Source organism: Eleginops maclovinus, chromosome 20 (genome assembly GCF_036324505.1).
Source record: "Eleginops maclovinus isolate JMC-PN-2008 ecotype Puerto Natales chromosome 20, JC_Emac_rtc_rv5, whole genome shotgun sequence".
Taxonomy (NCBI): Eukaryota; Metazoa; Chordata; class Actinopteri; order Perciformes; family Eleginopidae; genus Eleginops; species Eleginops maclovinus.
In genome coordinates this window covers 14518465-14535670 of record NC_086368.1, presented here as the reverse complement: position 1 = coordinate 14535670, position 17206 = coordinate 14518465, and the positions used below count along the sequence as shown (strand labels likewise).

Sequence of the window (17206 nt, the reverse complement as noted above, 5' to 3'; positions counted from 1 at the left end):
GTGTTTACAGATGCTTCCCTTACAACAACCAACATTTAAACGTTGACTCTGTTCTTATTTTTACTCACAACTGGCTTAATCTGCTCTAGTTGTCTTCCTCTTTTCTAAAAAATAAATAAATAAAATGTTTATTCTTGCATTCACAAAATAATGACTGTGATGAACACTTTTATAAACCAAGGACTAAAGGCTGCAGGTGACAACTGCTGTGTAGCTTTATTAAAAAACAGACGCACTAAATTACTACTTAAATCACAAACCTAGATTATTAACTGTGTCCTGTAAATATGCTCCAGTCCAACAATTAGAGGAACCTTACAACCTGATGACAGGTATAAAAAAAATAAAAACTAACAGTGCTTTTTGTTGTTTTCACACAAGTACATTTAGAGATGGACAGGGATGCCTTAACTAACATATGACTTTAATGTAGACCCCGATCCCAACCCCTGAACATATTTTTGGGCAATAAAAGAGGCGTTTACACCTATATTTTAATATGTCAACAGTTGAAATAAATGAAAAAAGGCTCATAATGGCGTGACCAGACAACTCAACCAGTGTTTTTTGGGTGAAGCAGGCAAGTAAAATTTCTGTGTTCACACAATTAATATCACACACACAAAGAAAATGCTTTCAGCTCCGCTATAGATCAGATCTGTCGACAATTACAAATCCTTACAAGAGAGAAATCTTTGAACACACAATTACACACAAACCTTTATAATACTGTCACTGATGAAGTTTCACTTTGATTACCCGTCCACACAGTGCACTTCACTAATTGTGAAGATAAAGAACAATCCATAACTGATAAATAAATATCACTCAAAATGGTTTTAAAATATTCTTCTTCAGATAAAAAAACATCAGCGGATAAATCTCTGGCACCTTTGTTAATAACAAATAACTTTTAGAAACTAATTGGTCTTATGAAACAATAACGTGATACAAGGGCACCATCTAAAGGCCATGGTATAAAACAACATCACTTCAGGCATGAGGCAAACAGTAACTCTCCAGAGAGTCAGTATAAAAACAGGATTTTCAAGCTTGTCCGTCTCTCCTCGACTTTGTTTCACTTTCATGCTCCGACTTATTCTGTCTTTCAAAATGTTTATTTATCACCAAAAGCTCATTAGTTCTGTCTCAATGTGCTGCTTTTTTCTCTTTTCTTCACTTATAATAAGGAAAAATAAACATGCACTTTGGTTCATTTCACTTTGTCTTTTAGGCAGCGTGTAAAGATGCATTTCCCTTTGTTTGCCGTTCAGCAACTTGCATCTGACAGAAGCGCTCCCCTTCTTTAGATTTTTGTTGAGAGTGTCGGACAGCAGAAGATAAGTAAAACGCAACAAAAGGCTGCTCGCAGATCAGCTAACACCAGAGGTGATGGGACTGAAAGTTTCTCCACCTCAGACACAATTAATTGCTCACAAATGACACATAGGATCCTGGGTAAAGGGGGATAGCAAAACTATAACACAAAGAGATAAAAACACCCACGAGCCAGCAGCCAAACCTTTGTTGGCATGACCCGTCAGGGACAGAGCGCAGACACCACAGCAAGGAGAAGTTCTGAATGCGTTCTTCATGTAACGTTGGTGGATAGGATACCTACAGTATTAGCTGTGTCTACAGGATTGTCACTTTCTGGCAAGTGTCCCTCTGTTCTCATCCTCGGACGTCTATTGCTTTTCTCAAGCTCAGTCTTTTTTTTGTTGATAGTGCAAATTGAAGGAGGACACGTACCTCTGCTCTGCTCATTAGCCTAAAATGACAAATGAAGGGACTCAGTCTGGGACTTTGCTACCTGTCAGGTTCCCCAAAGCTCAGTTTCTGTGTCAGAACAGCTGGAGGATGTAAAGCCAGATACAATGAAGTAAGATGATTAACAGGGTCTGGGTAAACAAGATGATGTGTTTGTTAATACAGGTGACTGTCCAGCCAGCCTTTCATATCTGCGTCTTTAATATTGACTGTATATGAGGATATTTTAGCACTTTTTTAAAGGGCATTTCTCTATGTTGAATCCTGACACCTCTAGTAAAGGTTGTTAAGTACAAAGCAAACTAAAAGTGTGTCTAAATCTCGTCTGTCGGGGCGTGGCAGGGGCTGAGAACTTCTTTGGCAACTCAGGAAGAGCAGAGGAGCCCCTCAGGCTAAAGAGGAGAGACACTAATTATGAGTCAAACACTGGAATCGGTTCTTGAAAAACAGGAGGCCGTTTTTCGTGTGTGTGGCGTCAGAGGAGGCAGGCGGGTAGCGAAACTTGGCGTAAGTCTTGTCGCTCTCTGATTGGCTCACCCAGGGAAGTTTGATTTTGGTGGCATGGTTGACAATGACATCATCACAAGAGCCCACGTGGAGAGATCCTAGGCCATCGATGAAAAACTCTGAGAAAAATAAACAGAGATGATTCAGCCAGATGCATTTAAAACGTTCAACTGATTTTAGATTGTCTGGTCGAATTAACCCTTTCTATGTCGCTCATTCCATGATGCATTATTACCTGCTTGTATCACTGTATTTTCTATAAAGTATAGTAAACACATATATATGTTTTATAGCAAAAATCATAATGCAATTAAAAAGCGTGGCATATTTGGCTTTTAAAACCTATTCTTTATGCAGTATAATCATGTAACGCAATTCAAGTTTGTTTACAAAGCATTGAAGATGTAAGAAAAACTTTTCCACAACATCTTAAACTTAATGCCAGTCATTTTAATACTTTATTTTGATAAACAGATTGAAATTCCTGCTATTTATATTTGTATATGCTTTAGAAACTAACTGAATTAATAAGATATACAGCTCTTTTCTTAAATCTCAATCTCTGCATGTATGGCAGCCATTCCATTCCAGTGTCTGTTGAATTCCAACACAGAGAAATGTTGTCAGTAGTTTATAGATTAAAATATATATGTTTTTCATTTTACTCAATAAAATGAGTAGTGCAGTGGTCTCTTAATGTGTTCCAGAGCTCTATATAATTAAAAATAATAGTCATAGTAACCGCACTATGCTATAAACGTGTAGTTATGGAAACCTGAAGGCAGAAATAATAGAATTTGAAAAACCTCAAAATTAATATGCGAGAAGTGAAAAAATACTAAATTAAAATGTATTTAATGCATTCATTTAATTTAATTACAGCAGAGCACTGATTTACAGATGTTGACCTGCGCTGATGTCAAACTTTAATTTCTTTGTAACAGTTCATTTGATAATATCTCAATTAGTAAAATAAGATTTGAATCTTTAAATGACCAAAACAGTTCATTATAAATATGATTACGCAGTTAAGTTTTATGGTCTTTAATCATAACGGTTTTCAGATACGAGGCATACTGCAGGCTCTGTATCTTTGCTTCTTGTGTGTGCCAAGTACACATTCAGCGTGTCCTGATTTCACACCACTATAGTAACTAACCCTTGTTGGGTTGTTTGAGTATGCACAAGATAGAAATAAACCAAACATATAATATCGGTGCGAGCCGAAAGAAGTAGACCCGTCAGTACAACACATTAGGGTAGCTTGGATGACTGATGAAATCCTCTCTCATTGTAAACATTCTCACTCCAACCCTGACTCAATTGAGATGGTTTCTGTAGTGCAGGTACTGCCTCGACGCACCTCACTGAGATTCACAACACACACAACAAGACACACTTCACACAGCACACAGCACACACACACACACACACACATAAACACCAACACACCACCCCCACACACACACGAAACACACAATCACCACTACACCAAACCCCAATCATCAATATAACACAACCTGTGGATCAATAAAGTTGTAACGACACCCCTGAATTGCTATCAAGCAGGGTTTCATCAAATGTGTCACTTTAAAAGAAAGAGAATCACTGGTTTGGCTACCTGATTCCTTATTCTACAACACTTGGTTTGTTGTGTTTACCTGTATGACACACTTACAGCATGATAACAGATTGTAAAGATGGTTGTGCAGACCACGGCTGTATTTGCATATCTGAGTATATATTGTATTAAATTTCTGAGGTGGATATTTTCAGTTTCTTTCAGTTATTTTTACAACGGTTCTCTTTTTTTCACCATCCAGTGGTTCTCTCTAACAGCACATTTCTGTTTTGTTTGTGAAATGCAGCGCTTCATCCACCCGTCATGCGTACTCTGGTCTCCCTACGAGCCTCCAGCCCTCCGCGCCTCGCGTTGCTATGCCAAAGCCGCTGCTGCTGCAATTCATAAGTGTAACGACGTTGCGAAAGCCATAGGCCTACGTTTCAACTATTCAACTCAACTATTCTCAGCCGGACACTACGTTGCCCGCAATGCATTGCGCATACAGTGCCAAAACTATTTCTGCGTTGATACATGATTTAAGCAGCACCTACAGGAGGGAGGAACTTTCTCTCTCGTTGCGTTTCAAAAGAGAAAACAGATGTCACTCAGTTTTCAATGGAAAACAAATGCCAACGTTCATTTACAGTGATGTCTGCCGTTCATGACACATAATGTGAACTAATTCACGTTCAAGTTCTTTATTGAAAAATGTGTTGCGTTCAGTTCAACGTTCACGAAAAAATGAGCGTGTTCAATGAACGCGTTCTTTTGAACTCGTTCACGCACAACACTGGTTTTCAGATGCTTTGTACACCCTGCTCTGATAAATGACTGTTGTTCATTATGTTATTGTGCCTCTTGTGTGGCATTACATCTCTGTGTTGTGTCTTTTCGTCACAAAGATGATCAAAAATAAAACATGCAGTTTATAAAATGTGAATAGTCAAATAACAATCTTCACTGTTTGATATGAGCATTACTCTTTCCCTGTACTCACCCAGGTGAGCGACCCTGGCGAGACGCGGGTCAAAACCGACCTGCTGCACTTTGTCGGTGCGAGCCAGAAAGAAGTTGATGACCCCGTCAGTCACAACACAGTTAGGGTAGCCTTGGATGACGTGATGAAATCCTCTCCTCAAGTGTAAACAGTCTCCATCCTCCTCCCCTGACTCAATTGAGATGGTCTGTCTGTAGGTGGCAGTGTAACCCGTGGCCTCCCGCACTGCACCTCCCACCTGGAGATTCACACACACACACAAACACACACACACACACACACACACACACACACACACACACACACACACACACACACACACACACACACACACACACACACACACACACACACACACACACACACACACACACACACCAACACAAAAGAACAACACAACCCATGTGGATCAATAAAGTTTGGTTAACGACACCCCCTGGATTGCTATAAGCAGGGTTTCCATCCAAATGTGTCACAAAAAGAGAAATTCCACCTTGGTTTTGGCTAACCTGGATTCCTTATTCTACAACACATTGGTTTGATTGTGTGTTTACTCTGTATACACACACATGTACAGGCGATGATAACAGATGTGTTAAAATATGGTTGTGCAGCACCACAGAGACTGTATTTCATATCTTGTATATATGTATGTAGACATTTCTTGATGGGTGGATATTTTTCAGTTTTTCATTTTCAGTTATTTTATACAAAAGGTTCTCTTTTTTTTCTCACCAGATCCAGAGTGGTTCTCTCTAAAACATCCACAAGTTTCTCCAGTTTGGTGTTGGCTGTGAAAATGAAGTCGTCATCCACCCACAGCACGTACTTCGTGGTCACCTGAGAGACGGCCAGGTTTCGTCCAGCAAACCAACCCTATGGGAAATGACGCAGAGGGTGAATACCAAAAAGCATTTTTTAAAGTTGCTCCTTAAAGTACAAAACTATCCACACAAAACAACTGCTTTAACAAAGGTATATATTAATATCATTTTTCATCAATTATTTATATAACTTCCATCAAAATTTTAATTTCAAAATGGAACCTTAAAATACCAGTATATTATTGGTATGAAATAGTAACCTCATGACAATGTTAGGCAGTATTGATTATCACATTTTGTTTTGTGTCAGATAAAATAAATGTTGTGACACTTCAAAATGCCAGTTACTTTACACACAGTATTTTTCTACTAAATTCAAGGGTAATCTATTTATTTATTCTTGAAGATATGCATTGCATAAAATACATAATACAGCAGCAATGTTTCCCTGTTGGAAGCCAGTTAAATAACGTGTATTTGGGTTTCAATAGAAACATTCTGTCATAAATTATCTGAGTGTCTGTGAGGTAATATAGGAGCTCAAAATAATTCTCACACCATTTTTTCATTTTTGATTGAAATGTAATAATTTAAACCCCCATATGTCACTAGCATTGCACAAAGGTTACAAGCATTCACTATGTATCTATGTATCTATTCCCCTACCTTTCCAAAAGGCATGATGTAATGTTCGATGTAAGGCCCAGAAATAGTTTGGGGGTTTTCGCTGTCATCAGCAATCACTATGGTGACGGTAGGATAGTATCTCCTCACGCTGTCGATGAGATTTTGAAGCTTTTCATATCGCAGGAAAGTCTTCGTAGCTATGGTAACAAGGGCACTGACATTGTACTCTGCAGAGAAGGAAGACGAAACAATCATAAGAGGAAGTCAGCTCTTTTTATTTTTTGTAAATAAAGATATATCATTACCGTAGGGCTTATTGTTCAGTGGTTAGATAAAGGTGTTGTGTTTTACCTCCTTTGGATCCTGTATTATACAGTTTGGGAGTTACCCCGTGTTGAATCTTGATACTGAAGCTTGCTTGATGTCCCTCCGTCTCCAACTGAACTAAAAGACAGAACAAAAACAACTTTTAATACATTTAATCAGTGTAATAAGATCTTACTGGGGCAAATGACTCTGCAGTTGTTAAAGGAGAATGCTGAATACATCTTATTATCCAAAAGAGATTAAAACTTGAGTAATGGCAGCTACATATGGGGGGCTACTAACAGGTTGACAGATAATTTAGAGGTAAATATGATCTGTGACTTGGTACACTGGTCCTGCATATCCTCAGGCTCGGTCCCTGGTGACCATTAGTGAATCTCTATTGAAGTAACACAAACAGGCTGTTATGATATAAGCCTGCCTCCTGATGTGATGCCCAGGGCTATACAATGAAAAGTCTCCAAATCTATGCAAATATTTACTCCAGTTATCATTTCTATAGTGACCAACTGCAAGTGTGGTGCTATTAGAGGAAATAATATCAAAACAACCTTTTTTTTAAAGAGATAGAGGCTAAAGGTCCAGTGTTTAGTGGAGAGGTTGCAGATGGCAATGAACTGAATACAGAATATTAAGGTGGCCTTCAGAAACCTAAAATCTGAAAGGCCATCTCTAGAGCCAGTGTATAATACAGCGGGTAAAATAAGTATTGAACACGTCACAGTTTTTCTCAGTAAATATATTTCTAAAGGTGCTATTGACATGACGTTTTCATCAGATGTCGGTAACAACCCATGCAATCCACACACGCAAAGAAATCAAACCGTAGATGTCCATAAATTAAGTTATGTGTATTAAAATGGAATGACACGGAAAAAGTATTGAACACATGAAAAAAGGGAGGTGCAAAAAGGCATGGAAAGCTAAAATCTATCAGTGATTAGAAAGTAATCCTGCACCTTGTCAGTGCAAATTAATGTCAGCTGGTTCAGTCCCAACTGATGGCCTATAAAAAGGTCTCTCATTACCAAGGTGTCACACAAGAAAGATCTCTTCTTAGGTAAAAGCAAAGAGCTCTCTCAAGACCTTCGCAACCTTATTGTTGCAAAACATACTGACGGCATTACAGAAGGATTTCTAAACTTCTGAATCTTCTAGTGAGCACTGTTGGGGCCATAATCCGGAAGTGGAGAGAACATCATTTCACCATAAACCAGCCACGACCAGGTGCTACTCGCAAGACTTCTGACAGAGGAGTGAAAAGAATTATCAGAAGAGTTGTCCAAGAGCCAAGGACCACTTGTGGAGACCTTCAGAAAGATCTGGAATTAGCAGGTACAATTGTTTCAAAGAAAACCATAAGTAATGCACTCCACCGCCATGGCCTGTATGCACGCTCACCACGCAAGACTCCATCTCCTGAAGAAAAAGCATGTTGAAGCTCATTGAAAGTTTGCTCCACAACATTTAGACAAGCCTGTGAAATACTGGGAGAATATAGCCTGGTCAGATGAGTCTAAAATTGAACTGTTCAGATGCCATAATATACACCATGTTTGGAGGTCAAATGGCACTGCACATCACCCCAGAAACACCATACCAACAATGACGTTTGGAGGTGGGAACATCAGGGTGTGGGGCTGTTTTTCAGCATACGGCACCGGCATACTTCATATAATTGAAGGAAGGATGAATGGAAACATGTACAGAGACATTCTTGATAAAAGAATGGAAAGAACTAAATATCAGAGTTCATAGAAGAGGCCCATGGACCTTCAAGACTTGAAGACTGTTTGTGTGCAAGAATGGGCCAAAATCACACCTGAGCAATGCATCCGACTAGTTTCTCCATACAGGAGGCGTCTTGGAGCTGTCATTACCAACAAAGGCCTTTTCAGTAAGCGTGTTCAATACTTTTTCCCTGTGTCATTCCATTTTAATACACATTACTTAATTTATGGACATCTACGGTTTGATTTCTTTGCATGTGTGGATTGCATGGGTTGTTACCGACATCTGATGAAAATGTCACGTTAATAGCACCTTTAGAAATACATTTAATGAGAAAAATGCTGACGTGTTCAATACTGATTTTACCCGCCGTATGTACACTCTGGCCTACTGAAATAACATTGCTCCCACTTCTCCTTTAATCGTAAATGTTGGTCCTTTAAATATATATTTTAACCATTTAAGTAATACTTGGACATTATGGGAAATATGTTTTTTGGCTTTTTGGCAAAGAGTTAGAAGATGATTACTTTCTGGTCCCTTTGTAAGGATTTTACACAATTCAACATGTTCATTTGTGAGCTTAAGATGTGCTGGGAGACTTTGTTGCCTTACAACCATAGAGTGTATAGAGATTTGGACAAAGTAAAGCAAGCTGTTTCCCCCTCTTTTCAGTCTTGATGCTAAGCTAAGCCAACTAGCTATGTATATCTATGTACTGAAATGAGAAAATCAACTCCTATAACAATTTTAAAAGTTCTTTTTGGGTAGCTTTTACTTAAGTGAAGCAATAGCCTAAAAGGAGGTTGTATGCTGTACAGATTGTAAGGCCCCCTGAAGCAAACTTCTGATTAGTGATACAGTATCTGGCCATATAAATAAAATTGACTATACATGATTTTGCAAATAAAAAAGCACCTCACCTCTGTCTGTCGTGCTGGGGTTGAACAGTGTGTTTGTGTAGGTGACAAACTGCAGCTGTCGGTTCAGGTTTGGCAGCAGGCTGCTGGACAAAGTCATTTGCATCTTGCCATCACCTTTGATTTTCACCCCATCCACCTCTGCTGCCACATTTAGCGTTCCCAGCGTGGCAGTGAAGTTTATCTGCAGCGAGATGGAAAAATGGTGATTGGAATAGAAGAAAAGCTAAATCTAAAATATGTCATTGTAAAATGAGTACTTACCGAGTAATGGTCTCTGGGTAGGTCATGTAAGGCCAAGCCTGAAAGCATTATGATAAAAATTGACATAATGCTTAATGTCCTAATGTTACTCCAGCAATGTAACTGTCAGCAAAATTGAAAACAAATAGGCTCTGTATGTTTCTTCTTTTCATTGTGCTAAACCTTTTAGCAATGCTTCTTATGTTCACAGTTAAATGGAATCCATATCCAAACCATTTTTGCACACAGAGCTGGCAAGGTATTGGTCACATATGAGCCAGCTCCAGGTTTAGATCTTTCTTTTAGCTGTAGTAGCTCAGTGGCCTCAATTCAAGGTCACCTATTAGGCAAAATCCTCTTTTTCATGTCTTTTATACATAAGTGTCCCCTCTGTGTTAAGAGAATTGAAACGTTTCAGGAAAAAAGATTCTCTCTCTTTTTGTCCTGATCCGCTTATATAAAAACCTGTCAGAAAATAAGCTGATGTCTACTTGGCGATGTTTTTTTGGGTTGTGCAACCATTTGCCAATAACCAACCAAGGTAACACCTGAATCTCTCGCAAAGGAGCCTGGGGAGTGGCAGTTCATTATAATTTAAAGCTACAGACACAGAATCAGCACTTTTGAAACAGGGCTGAAACAAAGGGGTTTATGGCATGCTACAATAGATACAACAATACAAGGATCTGTTTGGTTTTTCGAGCCAAACACTTCAGAGACATGTTTTGTATATATCTGAGACCTATAATGTATTGTTGAAAAATAGTACAATAGGGGACATTTAATTAATCTAATCTAAAACAGCAACACTGTGCTACCGCGACATCTGTTTTAACTGTTGAACAGCAATCTAGTTTACCCAATAGTAGAATGTTTGTACCACTCTGAGGTCGTCTGAAGTCTTACCTGGGATGATGATTGTTCTTAGGGGTCGTAACTCCACCCCCTGTGTTGGATACTGTAAGGGATTATTAGCCTCTGCAATAATGAGAACATCTGCAGGTGTCTGTGCCCTAAGGGGAGAAAAGATCACGATCAAGATGCTCACTGCAGTATACACACAACTAACATCAGCAAGCATGGAACAAATACGCTCAAAATGCAGTGAGCGTTTTTTGCTCTACGAAAACACAATGTAGAGAGAATTCAATAGCAGCCTCTGATAAACGTGTGATTACTCTCAGCTGAAATAACTAAAACACATTACCATGAAACTTTCCCTGGTTAGTTTAATTTAATTTAAGAAATTAACATTTATGTAAAACAGGTTTCCTAAGATTGTATGCAATAGAGTCAACAGCCTATTAAATAAGTACTAATTTGCATACTTTTTTTTTTTTTTACAGATATCTGAACAATGGCTCATGCCAGGTTCAAAATAGTTGTTTCTTTTTGTGGTATGTTAGAGTCAAATATTTTGAGATTTTTGGGGGGAATATATGTTTTGTAAATCAGAATCTATGAACACCCCTTTTTAAAAATCCAAATTATATAGATTGTATTGATATTGAAAAGTTTGGTGTATGTGAGTACTCCTTAAGCAGAAAGGGAACATTTTTAGCAGGTTGCTATCTTTCTTAAATACTGCTTGTAATAACTACACGAATAAGATGACTATCCATCACTATCCTGCTTGATTGGCAACAGTATTCGACATCTGTATTTACCTCTTCTGGAAACTCTTGTACTCTTTGGCCCGTCTCCTCTTCATCTCCTCCAGCTCAGAGGCCTCAAAGGCGGTGTGTAGCGGGTGAGCTGACACCCGTGGGAACAAGAGTTGGGCGAAGGGCAGGTTTACTCCTCCACTCTCACCCTCACATATGCATCCGTTGCGCGCCAACAAGCTGGACCGATCATGGGAGATACATGCATGAGAGGAAATCATGTATAGCTGAGCTCTGTTGTGCTCAGGAGTTTGATTAAGGAAAAAAAAACAACAAGATAGATAGATACAATATATAAAAAGTAAAATCAAATGTAATTACCTAGCGACATTGTCCCTCACGTGAAAGGGGATGTTGCCTAATCGGTGATCTGGTTCTGGGATCCTCTCCTCTAGGTGCCTCTCCAAAATTGACCCCGATCGCTGCCACACATCCACTGTGGTGTAAGCCCGAGTGGGCCATGAATGAATGAGGGCCAGCACCAGCACCACAGACACCAGGATAGCGAGCAACACCGTCTTTCTCAGGGAGCGCATCCTGAAACCTGATGCAAAAATGTTGATGTTGAAATTCTTCCTGTGCACACAAAGAGATCTACTTTATAGTTACTTTAAAGCTAATGTGAGGCTGCAAAGATTCAAAGGCTTTATTGTCATCTGCATAGAAATCTTAAGTCCCAGACTCTTCCAACAAAGCAACATAAATATCTAAGACATAAAACAAGAACACAAGAAAAGAAATAGTGCAAGATTATGTTGCAGGACCAATTGTGAAAGTAATGTAGAAGTAAACATGTCAAAAAAATGATAAAATAAGCCTTAAGTTGCAGATTATGTATTAAGTGATCAGGTAGTGTGCTGCCTTCAGGCAGATATAAAACATTTTGGGACTTTTATTTAATGTGAAATTCATTTAGCAGGAATACTTTTATTTTGACATAACGTCACAGTGTTAGAAACAGGAAGTAGGGAGTTGGAAGTTAGTTGGAGCAAGGTTAGCTAATGTTAACATGCTGTGAAAGGGCTCCTTCTCACGAAACGCGGACTCATTTGCCCCAGCAGAGGCATCACTTGTATGTATTCCTTTCTTAATGTTGTTAAACTTTGTTGTAATTTATAATTTCATAGTTTATGTCGAATTCATGTTGTTAAAAAGCAGTTATAAAAGTAAATGGTTTAAAAACGATTTTTTGAAGATGTTAGCTAAATGTTAGCTACAGGTCAGTTTAGGCACTGCAGTCAACAGTGAATGTCAAGGTCATTAGTTTAGCTTGTCTAGTTGATGTATGTTAACTTTCCAACCAAGTAGAACCTAATTATATTTCTCATTGTTTTATTTTTAGTTTCACTTTCCTGACTTTGTGATTTTGTGAAGAATTTCAATAAAGACTGCATCACGGATAAAGGAAAGTTTAGCTCACTGTCTAGCTGGGTTCCCACACCTTAGTGAGGACAGTACAGGTAGTGTCATTCTAAATCAAGTGGATATCTTTCAAAGTTAGTCATCTCAGCATATAAAGACTGTGGTAACAGAAAAAGGAAAATACATCTTAATGTTGTCCCCTATCATAAATACTGTATGATAAAAGCCAGACAGACTTGAACAATGCAGCTCTGTCTCCAGTGACAGAGCATTCCTCAGATTCTGTGTGGTGACATTCATGCAGCCACTCTGGGGTAAAAGGGAAATGGATTTTGAAGCATTAATTAAATAAAGCACTGCATTCTGGAGGGTATCTGTCTGTCTGTCTGTCTGTCACCTTGTGCTCCATATTAAACATGTAACGGAAAACAGGCAGAGTAATTACAATATATTAACCAGGGATAAAAACACACCGGCCTGCGTGGTAAGCAGAATGAAGATCAGCCAGCTAGGTCGGTACATCTTACAGTACACTAAAGTTAGCATGTTAGTTAAACAATTAATAAAATACATTTACATTTCTTTTAATTTGTATACATTACCATTTGTGGAAAAAAGACAAGTTATACATAATTAGAATATTACTTAACTTCTCCTCTGTTCAGGCCGTTTGTACTCAGAAACTCTATTTCTGCACTTCATGTACGAGAGGATGTGTTTCAATTTCCTTAGAAGGGTGTTTAGTTGGTTGTGTGTGTGTGTGTGTGTGTGTGTGTGTGTGTGTGTGTGTGTGTGTGTGTGTGTGTGTGTGTGCTTGTTAGTATCGTATAAATGTATAATAGTCCCATTTAATTATATATATATATATGGCACTGTAAGTTTCTTCTGCAGTTAGACTTTCCCACAGTTTCTGGTCTAATGTGTGCTCGGGGTCAGATCGTTGTATGACATTGGTTGTGCAGGTCATCTGACCTCCAGCTGGAATTGATTCTGTTAAATGCTCTGCTCTTTATTAAATAACACAACTTTGATTTGAAGCTTGTAGATTTGTTCTTTTCTTACCACAAAGTGATTAAGTGTGGAATTTCCATGACAGTTAGTTTGTTTCTTTTTTAGTTCTTGCTCCTTTTTTTCGATCCAAAACTCAACCTATTGGCCAGAATGTTTTAATGTTTTGCCGTGCTACTTCTGAACTTAGTTGACTTTAACATACTTCATTCTTCTTGAGTTCAGCGAGCCAAGGGGGATCTAACATTTCAGCTAATTCAGATGGCCATTTGGTTAAAATCAAACAATTGCTTTACTTTTTGGCAACAAAAATATATTAAAGGAGTAAAGAAAAGGGATGCCTTTTGTAACCAACTATCAAACAATACTAACTCTTGTTCGTTTTGCTATGACATTAACATAATGACAAGCACAACTATTCGTGACCTAAATTTCTCTTAGCAAACTGCACAAAGACAGCTTCCTATTAACTGCTGTTTGAGGGTACAACTTACTGTAAACCCCTTAAATAAGGGTTCAAACATTTTAATTTGTATTCAATGCCATTTGTGGACAAAAAATATCGTATACATAATTAACATATTACTTAACTTCTCTTCCCTTCAGCCCAGCATGTGTGTTTTAATTAGTATGAATATTTACCCTTCAGCCTCTATCCAGTCAGTTAAAGGGCATCCTCTGTAGGAACCTGCATCTCCAGAAACTATGTAGGTAGTCACAGATATGAGTTAGCACCTTCCCCATCTGAAAACAAAAATAAATATAATTAGAATCGACAGTATAGCAAATCATAAATAGCCCAGTCGTTCTTGACTTATGGCCAAAAACATGTTCTGTGCGGTCCCAGTGACCTTGATCATTCCATAACTGAGTCTTTGCATACATTTGAGACAATTTGAAGAGATTCCCTCGTGGTGCTCCTGAAATATCCTGTGACGAGAAAGGGACGGATATGAGGTCACAGTGACCTTTTAACACCAAGTTTGTATCAGTTCATTCTTAGTCTTGCATGGCCAGACCGATCGCCATAGTGCTGCACCCATAATTACTCTGGCACACAAATTGTATTTTCTAAAACCAATCACGTCATTTTTGGGAGGACTAATCTAGGATACAGCAATGATGCAGCAAAATCCTGTAGATATCACATATATGGAAATGGAAGGTTGTCCAAGTAGAAGTTGGTGCCAAATTTCAAGAGATTCCCTCCTGAGTTATCTTGTTGACAATGATGGGACTGACGAGTAGAAATTATTTTAAAACTGCATGAGGAAATTGCATCACAGGGAAAACACAGGGAAGCATCCATATGACACTTCATTAGCTGCTTGCATGGTCTTACAGCCCTCAGGGGAAATTCAGCAGGGTTTGGGGGTTGACTGTTTTAGCTTTGTTGTGGTAGGGTAGGTAAAATCCATAGGATAGGATCAAGAATAAGCAAATCAGCCTGGCTGCTGTGGCCCTGTGCTCTTATCCCTCAGCAGAAATGTTTAATCTTTAAGTGGTCCTTTTAAAATGCTTCTTCCTGTTGTATTGGTGACTAGGATGGGTTAAATGCAGAGGACCAATTTCACTGTGTGTGCTCTGCTGTGTGCATGTATGTGACTAATAAAGAGGGTCTCATCCTCCGATTCTATGTAGGTGACTCAGGATTTCTTCTCTTGCCTAGATAAATTGCATGCTATAGTAGAATAGTGATGTCTAATTATCTTAGCCAACACATGGAACATTAAACAGAAAACTGCAAATGAAAGAAACATATATAGATATACTGTAAAAAGATTAGTTGAAACCATACAAATCCACAAATAGGCATCACATACCGTAAATCCTCAAATGTGTAAAATGTAACAACAAGTAGTGTTTAAACCAACCACTCAATTACTGATTGTTGTAAAATCATACCATAATATGTCATAACGAAACCAAATAATAGAATATAAGGAAGCATTATTAAAGGAGCATCATCAGCAATCCTATTTTCAACGTTAACCTTGTTTTCTGGGACGCTCTACCCACGCACATGTATCTCTTACTGGCATCACCAAGCACTTGTACACTGTAGCTGAAGACTGGCTGTGGAGAAAAAAGTAACCTGACGACCAAGAGAGGTAAGCCATGGCATAAGTCACGAGGAAATGTCCACAGGCCAATCAGAATAAACGTACATTAGTTGCAGCTGCTTTTAAGTAACCTAAAAACGAGCCTATGAGCACAGCTGTAGCCATGCTCGAGCTCAGAGCTCTGGGGGTCCCTCCCAAAATGCGCATGACAGATTTGTTGCCTCATTCAGATTCTGAATTTTAAATCACCGAAATTGTATTCTTCATCATCAAATTCCCCTTACTGCCCTGCATTCTGACATATAAGAACATGTGTAAAAGGAATGCAACCATCTGTCTTGCTTTAATAAACTGCTGCAGATATCATACGATCTCTCACACAGGCCTGTTATCCTGCCTTACCGTGAATACGACTGCAGGGAAAAAATCGTGCACTTAAGGTTTCTTGATGTGTCTTTCGGTTAAATTCCTTGTGTGCTATATCACATATCCTCCAAAACAAAACTACATTGCGTTCATTCAATTGTTCACGGCTTTCTTTCATTCTCATGTTTTTGCGTTGCAGAGAAACAGTCATCGAGCTGGAAATGCCGAAAAAAATAACATGCACAGACATATAGGCCAATTACCGTTATTCCGGTCAAATCCTGAGAACAGGGAGCTCACCTCAGTTGAAAGACGCAACGTGTTAGTTTCTCCTCCAGTCCGCACGGATGTGGTCCCTTTGAACGTGTATCTCTGTGGTCTGGAAAATGCGATTAGATGTGGAAAAATGGAGCAGCCAGGAGACAAATAAGGCAGCCGCAAATCGCAGCACTGCAGGCTGTGGACGGACGCTCCCCCTGCAGCAGCAGCACAGCGGAGCGGCGCACCTTAACACAGCATAGCGGTCAATCAGCGAGCAGCAGCATCATGGAGCTCCGACATGCGACCGCAACATCTTGCACACTTCATGGACTGTAAATAAAATATAATACAGTCATGCATGCTATTTTGCAAATATTTTCCAAAAGCGGACCAACTCATAGTGTAAACCAACTCAACAATAATGTGTGCATGTGGGTGTATGTCGTGAATACAGGCCTGTGTTTAGTGTGTTTATCTTTGTAATTCTGGAATGTGTGGGAATGTGAGTGCATGTTTTTGACAGCCTGACTCCATATTGGCTATATCATGCAAAAAAGTAGCCTTTCACAAACATGGAGTTCAAATGTCAAGGTACTGAAATGTGTTGACGGAATTTGTAGTTATAATAAATATATTTTTATATCTATGCATATAATTACATTTTCTTTTTTAAATAGTAGAAGTCAAAAAGTCACGTCAAAGTCCACCTTATTGTCAAAATGTCCACATGTGTTATACATACAGACAATTGCAATACCGTTTCTGGCAGTCCCACAGTGCAAATATAAACAAGAACATATAACATAAAAAGATAAGAGCCTAGCAAAAAACAAGGGGGGAGCAAAAAGGGGTATACAAAAAAATAACCTAAATAATATATACATATATTAGACACAAAGACAGTAAAATGTTGTTACTATAGGAAAATAATCCGCATAATAGTTGTCCAAATTGGCTTGTGATGCGTCATTA

General features: G+C 38.7%; 2 protein-coding genes across 5 annotated transcripts in view; one reads left to right on the top strand and one right to left on the bottom strand.

Annotated features, from left to right (window-relative positions):
- arhgef25b (Rho guanine nucleotide exchange factor (GEF) 25b) overlaps positions 1-15180 on the top strand; it is a 34909-nt gene extending 19729 nt beyond the window's left edge. For both annotated transcript variants that reach the window (XM_063910407.1, XM_063910406.1), the window contains exons 18-20: positions 4843-5735; positions 7775-7951; positions 11570-15180. The gene's annotated coding sequence lies outside the window, so the exon portion shown is untranslated. The remainder of the gene's footprint in view (positions 1-4842; positions 5736-7774; positions 7952-11569) is intronic.
- Positions 475-16520, bottom strand: b4galnt1b (beta-1,4-N-acetyl-galactosaminyl transferase 1b). Of its 3 annotated transcripts, none has more exons than XM_063910410.1 (12): positions 16274-16520; positions 14187-14288; positions 11496-11750; positions 11178-11354; positions 10417-10523; positions 9532-9569; positions 9271-9451; positions 6641-6733; positions 6329-6516; positions 5574-5714; positions 4839-5076; positions 475-2396 (listed from the first exon to the last, which is right to left on the bottom strand). In XM_063910410.1, the coding sequence occupies exons 3-12, from the start codon at positions 11708-11710 to the stop codon at positions 2179-2181; spliced, it is 1596 nt and encodes a 531-aa protein (XP_063766480.1). In that variant the 5' UTR covers positions 11711-11750; positions 14187-14288; positions 16274-16520; the 3' UTR covers positions 475-2178. The 3 variants fall into 3 exon arrangements, with proteins under 3 accessions (XP_063766480.1, XP_063766478.1, XP_063766479.1); XM_063910408.1 differs by having other exon boundaries at positions 11496-11718; XM_063910409.1 differs by having other exon boundaries at positions 11496-11718; positions 16237-16498.
- Between the last annotated feature and the right edge of the window lie 686 nt (positions 16521-17206).